Genomic DNA, 6,800 nt, shown 5'->3' with positions numbered 1-6,800 from the left:
CCCAATCACCATCCCCATCCTACAGAACCTTCCAAACCCAACACCCCGATCCGTCTCACTTACTCGGTACCATCATACGCAGCAAACAGCTTCCTCCCCTCAACTTCCAACTCATCGACTTGAGGCTCCCAGTAAAGCGGCCTTTCATGCACAGCAAGAAAGTGCCAAATACCATATCCCTTATTCTTACCCGCACTCTCCACCTGCCCACCCGCGCCATGCTTCCCGGAGAGCAACAACCCCACCTCCGCTCTAACCCTCGCATACCCATTTCCGAAAAATACCATGTCCATCGTATACCCCTCCTGCACGAGCTTCATCCTCGTAGCGCGGAACCCGGCATGCGGCGGTGCCGCAAACGGCGCAATGGCAAATGCCATGGACCGCGGCGGAATGTGCAAACGCGCCGTGTACACTGGCGTCCCCTGATACGACGACGGCGACGTAATCGTCAGCGTACGCATACCCGAACTGTACTTGTCTACATGCTGTCCCGTATATTCTTTGCAGTACAAGCGCCAAACGCCTGTAATGCGGCCCAGCGGAACAGGCACCCGCGCCATGAGTGCGTGGCGGAGAAACGTCTCTGCAGCTTCTGCGCGCTGAGTCGAATCCAGCATATCTGCGCTTGGCTGCTCGAGTGCACTGGTAGGCGAAAAAAAGGAACAGGCGGGATCGTGGATGCGGAAGGAACAGCCCGTTGCGCTTTTCAAGCATGGAAGTGAGGCCTTTTTGCTTTGCTCGACGATCTTTTGGTACAAGGCTAGGTACTCTTGTTCATCGCTGAAATTCACGGTTCGCTGGATGACTTTGAAGGCTTTGGTAAAGGTCTCGCTGTCGGCTTCTTCGTGCTGCTCGTCGCCCTTGTTGTACTTATTCTTCTTCTTTTTGGACGAGGAGAAGGGGTTGTCCAATTTGGACCCGTAGGGTTTTGGGACCCGAGTTAGCATGTTGAGCACGCTCTGTGTGGTCGAGGTTGAGTCACTGCTTGAACTAAGGGCTTCGGAGATGGCGCGTTGATGGCGGCGGGGTCGCGCTTTGGGGTTTTCGTTTAGCTGTTGTTTGTAGTAGGCAAGGGTAGATGCGGAGAAGGCCGGAGGGTGGGTGTTTGGAACGGAGTCCATGGAGGCTTGACTGCTGGTTAGGGGGTTGATTGAGCCCTGGCTGCTGATGACATGCTTTGCGGATGTATTCGCTTTTGGTGTGGGTTCCTCGGGGGAAGTAAGGTCGATGGTGGTATCTTTTCCCCTCACCATGGGTGATTCGCTGGCGGAGAATAAGCGCCTGAGATGAGGAAATGGAATGGCGGGCTGACGAGGTGTTGTGACTGGCGTTTTGCCCATGCGTGAGGGAGGTGTCTCGGCGACGAGAACGTCAGCTTGATCAACTTTAGCCGTCTTGCTTGTCTGTAGCTCACTCATACTGTCACTGGTGCTGAGACTGGGTTTCCGCAGCACCGGAACCGGTGACTTTGCGCAAGCAGACACACTCGACGCACCCGATGGAACCGGAACTGGTACGGGCGTCTTGGTCACTTTCAACAACATGTCGAGAGTTGAGCCAGCCACTTTAGTAGATGCCGGTGTCGATGCAACTGAGGGAACCGGCACAGGAGTCTTGGTTACCTTGAACGACTTATCGAGAATCGAGCCAGAGAGTCTAGTAGATGCTGGTGTTGAGGAAACAGTACTCTTCGTAGTAGACGCCGGTGTCGGGGCAGCAGCAGCACTCTTACCACCACTTTTCGGAGTCTCAGTCTTGACAGACTCCGCATCAGCAGCATTCTTGCGCCACCCCACGGGTCGCCCCCTCTTCTTCTTCTTTGCAGGCTCTTCCCCTTCCTTTTCCGCTTCTTGAAATGCAGAACCCATATCTCCCATCTTTTCCTTTAGCGATGACAGGAAATTCGGTTCAAGCAACGATATGCCGCCGTCTGCGTCCTTGCTACTGCTAGTCTGCACTTTGCTCTCCCTCTTGCGTTTGACTGCAGATACCGGCGTGCCGTCGGCAGCTGCCTTCTCGCGTTTCTTATACGGACCGCGCGGACCGAAGCGTCCTTTCTTTACTGGAGTAGCCACGGGAGTAGCTTCAGATTGGTGAGCTTGCGGCGCAGTTTCTGCTTGAGTCACGGATGGTGTGGTGTCAGGTTGCTGAAATGGCACGTCACTCGCTTCTTCAACAAGCTGCTGCTTCTGCTGCTTAGCTTGTGCCTTGCGCTCCTTCTTCAACCTCCTCTCTTCCTTGCGTTGACGCTTCTCTAGCTTTCGCTGAGCACGCTGCTCAGCCGTCTTTGCTACAACCTCGCTCGCGGGCTCTACTGTCTCTGCTTTGGTCTTTGCTGCAGCCTCGCTCTTGCTCTTTGCGGTAGTCTCGCGCGCGGGTTCCGCGTCGGCAAAGGACATGCTGTTGAATGTGCGGCGGTGCTGGAGCTTGTTGTTTCGTGGAGAGAGGTGGTGCCTCGGGATGGGGTAGAGGCCGTGAGGCGGCATGGTTGCAGTTGCAGTGATGAAAACTGCAGGGTTGAGAAGGAGGGATGGTGGGATATGCGGGAGAGGACAGACGGACGGAGTGAGAAAAAATTGTGGTGACGTGACTATGTGAAAGTGAAAGTGAAAGCGAGGACGGATGTCAAAGTTGGATTCACTGGAATTAGAGCTTTCACTGCTTGGTTGCAGTAGAGTATACCACATTAAGGAACACTTACTGTACTTTTCTAGTGCTTGCACATATATTAGGAGGATCCTGCAATCTACATGTGATTTCCGTCACCAACGTCTATGTCAAGTTACTAACCCGTCGACTAATATATCCTTGACCAAACAGATGCAATACATCACACCAAATCCACGCAACCCATCATGAACAGTTTTGTATCTCTGAGATTTTCATTCTTGAGGTTTTGTGTGTAGTATAGCAACAAAGATCTAACCGTTCTAACCATCTAATCGCAACATGCATGTGTGTGATAGCTGCTGCGCAAAGTTTGTTTAGAAAAGAGAGCGCAGAAACCACCAAAACATACATAAAAAGGTTTCCACCGACCATCACGGAAATACACTTCTCACCTTGCCTTTTGCTTCTGCCATTCTCTAGAACGGTACACTGGATAACACGTTCCTCGATGCTTTTTTCTGCATCTTAAGACACAGAGTGATGAGTAGAGAAAGAGGAAAAGCACAAGTGCAAGGAGCGCTTTACTCCTTCTTTGGCCTTCCATTCTGCTCAACAGGATACAGCTTCTCGTTGCCCTTCTGGATAAAGAAGCTGCGTTCCAAGAACTTGAGAACCTCGTCGATTATTCTAGTCATGTTTGTTAGCAAGCATCTTTTTCACAAAGGTTCAAAGCAAAACTCACATGATGGGCGCACTAATCGCCATGACGGCCTTCCACTCATTACCATTAAGCGGGACAACGTTGAAGAGGCCTTGCAAGAAGGGAAGATAAAGCAGGGCAAAGTGCAGAGCCATGGACAGGCAAATGGCATAGACGAGAATCATGTTCTTCCATAGCGGCAGCGTGAGCAGACTCTCTGAGCTACTCAGTGCGTTCATGGCGTTCAGCATCTCGATGACGACGAGGATGCTCAAGCTGACAGTGGAGGCAGCCTGGGCAGACGAGTTGCTAAACATCTCACAGCCGATTTCGGGGAATTGATTAGAGCAGCGGTGGAAGTGGCGGAGGTGGTAAAACGAGATTTGAGGTCCCTCGCTGTTGAACATGAACCACCAAGCATAACCAGCAACAGTAGCAGCACCAACATAAGTGCCAATAACCATGTAGCGGAAGAAGAGCCAGCCGCTGATAAGAGGTTCGTCACGCTTGCGGGGCTGACGCTTCATGATGTCGTGGTCGGCGGGGTTGAAGGACAAGGCTGTAGCGGGAAGACCATCAGTGACGAGGTTAACCCAGAGAAGTTGGACAGGGATCAGAGCTTCGGGCATGCCCATGGCGGCAGTGAGGAAAATCGAGACAACTTCGCCAATGTTGGAGGAGATGAGGTAGCGGATAAACTGTTGGGTGTTGTTGTAGATGGAGCGTCCTTCCTCAACAGCACCTTCAATGGTAGCAAAGTTGTCGTCTACGAGAACCATGTCGGCGGCGAGCTTGGCAACGTCAGTTCCGGAGCCCATGGCGACACCGATATCAGCCTTCTTGAGAGCAGGAGCGTCGTTGACACCGTCACCAGTCATGGCGACGACTTCACCAGCCTGTTGGAGGAGATCGACAAGTTTGGACTTGTGTGTAGGCTCAGTACGGGAAAAGAGACTGGCGTTCTTGGCAGCCTCCATCTTCTCAGATTCAGAGAGATCATCAAATTGGCGACCGGTAAACGACTTGCCAGTAAGATCCTCGTTAGGTCCAAAGACACCAATATCGCGACAGATGGCCTCAGCAGTGTTCTGGTTGTCTCCAGTAATGACCACAACACGGATTCCGGCAGAACGGCACTTTGCGATCGAGTCATGGACTTCAGGGCGAGGTGGGTCCAACATGGCACAAAGACCGATCAGAGTCATGTTCTGTTCAAGCTGGCTGTACTCCTTGGTAGTCTTGGCCTTGGAAACGAGGGGGTGTGAGGCAATGTCATCGACCGAGGCCACAGCAATGACTCGAAGACCGCGATTACCATATTCGACAATTTCCTTAGTGATAAGGCTGGCTAGTTGGCTGCTCATAGGGGCCTTCTTGCCATCCTTGCCAACGACAACACTTGTGCAGCGGTCGAGAATAGATTCCGGAGCACCCTTGACAAGAAGCCTTTGCGCGTCACCCTTCTTGACCAAGACAGACATGCTCTTACGATCGCGAGAGAATTCATATGTGGCGAGGCGAGTGTATTGGCTTTCGTAGTGCTTGGTGGCAAAGTCGAGACGGTCTTCGGGCAAAGTGTTCGCACGGGTCGCGTTGTGGGCAGCGTCAGGTGTACCAACCTTCTCAACAAGGACACGAAGTGCGCCCTCAGTGGGCTCACCAACCAGGTTGTATGCATTGTTCTTGGAGTCATAGGCGAGAGCAGCCTCGTTGCAAAGCGCACTCACTTCACAAATTTGGCGTACAGTGTCGAACTTGGCAGCGAGATTGTCCATGGGCTTGCTGTTGAGCGTGATTTGACCTTCGGGAGCAAAGCTAGTACCTTCAACATCAAACTCCTCAAGTCCATTACCAGAGTCGTTGATGAAGACCATTTTGCTGACACTCATCTGGTTTGTAGTAAGAGTACCGGTCTTATCGGAGCAAATGACACTGCAGCTTCCGAGGGTTTCAACAGAAGGCAAGCTTCGCACAACAGCGTTCCTAGCGGCCATTTTGCGTGTTCCAAGAGCCAGACATGTTGTGATGACGACGGCAAGACCTTCGGGAATGGCAGCAACACCAAGAGAAACGGCAATCTTGAGGTAGTAGATGGCGCCCTTGGCAAAGCTTCCGTGAGACGGGTCGTTGAAGTTGCCAATGTTGATGACCCAGACCAGAATGCAAATACCCGTAATGACCTTTGCGAGCTGGTCGCCAAAGTCGTTGAGCTTTTCCTTGAGCGGAGTAGGCTGCGAGATCTGGGATGTGATGCTCTCGTGGATGTCTCCAATAGCCGTATTGCTGCCAGTCAAGACGACAAGTGCGGTTGCATGTCCTGTAACGACCGTTGTACCCGAGAAAAGCATGTTGACCTGATCCTGCTTGACAGAATTCTCGTCCTTGACAGCCCTAGTATCTTTTGGCACACTTTCGCTCTCTCCCGTAAGGATCGACTGGTCGACATTAAAGCTGTTGCTCTGGATAGAAAGGATTCTGCAATCGGCGGGAATCCTGTCGCCAATAGTGACCGAAACGATATCTCCTGGAACTAGCTCATCGGCTTTGATGCGTGCAATGTGTCCATCGCGTACGACCTTGGCCTCGTTGGCAGAGTATTCCTGAAGGGCGGCAATGGCTTTTTCGGCGCTGGTTTCTTGCGAAACTCCGACAACGGCGTTGAGGATGAGAATAGTGAGGATCTAGGGGCAATAGCAGTCAGCGTTTGCACGCGTCTCTGGTGGCAGCCATTACTTACAACGGCGGGATCTACAAAGGCAGTCCATCCTTCTTCTTCCTCGAAAAGGGCAAGTACAAAGGATACGGCTGCGGAACCTAATAAGATGATGACCAACTGGTCCTTGAACTGCTCGAGGATGAGCTCCCAAATGGGCGTCGGGGGGTCTTCTGGCAGCGCTGTTTCTGCACGTTAGCACTCATCCCTGAGATTTGGCCAAAGCCCAGTCCTCTGCGTGCACTACGTATCGACGGGTCTCACGTACCATTCTTGCCGTGCTTCTCCCTTGAGCTCTGGACCTGCTGTGCGCTGAGACCCTTGTGCTCATCAACTTGAAAGTGTCTCAACGCCTCAGCGGGCGTCTTTGTGTAAGCATTCTCCATGCCCAGGCTCTTTCACCAATCGACCGTTTCTCAGCCTACTGCAGATTCGTACAGTTGTCGCTCGATTGTCGCGCGTCGGTGTTTTTGCACAGGGATGTAGTATCTCGTCGGAGAAATATCTGACCTATAAGAGTACCGGATGGGTGTGTCTGTGTCCCTGACTTATTTATCGACTTGATCAGCGCCCAGTGTTCTGCCGCTGATTGCTAGAGGAAGAGAAGAGACCGTGTTTCCAAGCACGATTACAGGACTAAAGAAGGGAATCAAAAGGAAGGTTCTGCGACTGTCCACGGCAGAAACGGCAATAAGGCGGCGCAACAGCACTTGTCTTGACTCTGGCGCATCCCAAGAAATCTGTCCTCTAGACTGACCCGCATGCGCCACGCAC

General features: G+C 52.3%; 2 protein-coding genes across 2 annotated transcripts; both read right to left on the bottom strand.

Moving 5' to 3' along the window:
- Positions 1-59: 59 nt before the first annotated feature.
- COCCADRAFT_108978 (uncharacterized protein) lies at positions 60-2,489 on the bottom strand (the record flags this gene model as incomplete). Its single annotated transcript, XM_007719000.1, has 1 exon — positions 60-2,489. One exon carries the CDS (start codon positions 2,487-2,489, stop codon positions 60-62), a length of 2,430 nt encoding a protein of 809 aa, XP_007717190.1.
- Positions 2,490-3,194: 705 nt separating this feature from the next.
- COCCADRAFT_9134 (uncharacterized protein) lies at positions 3,195-6,412 on the bottom strand (the record flags this gene model as incomplete). The annotated part of the gene is made up of 4 exons (XM_007718999.1): positions 3,195-3,300; positions 3,356-5,994; positions 6,051-6,208; positions 6,295-6,412. 4 exons carry the CDS (start codon positions 6,410-6,412, stop codon positions 3,195-3,197), a joined length of 3,021 nt encoding a protein of 1,006 aa, XP_007717189.1.
- Positions 6,413-6,800: the final 388 nt, after the last annotated feature.

Source organism: Bipolaris zeicola (genome assembly GCF_000523435.1).
Source record: "Bipolaris zeicola 26-R-13 unplaced genomic scaffold scaffold_271, whole genome shotgun sequence".
Taxonomy (NCBI): domain Eukaryota; kingdom Fungi; phylum Ascomycota; class Dothideomycetes; order Pleosporales; family Pleosporaceae; genus Bipolaris; species Bipolaris zeicola.
This window is presented reverse-complemented; position numbering and strand designations above follow the sequence as displayed.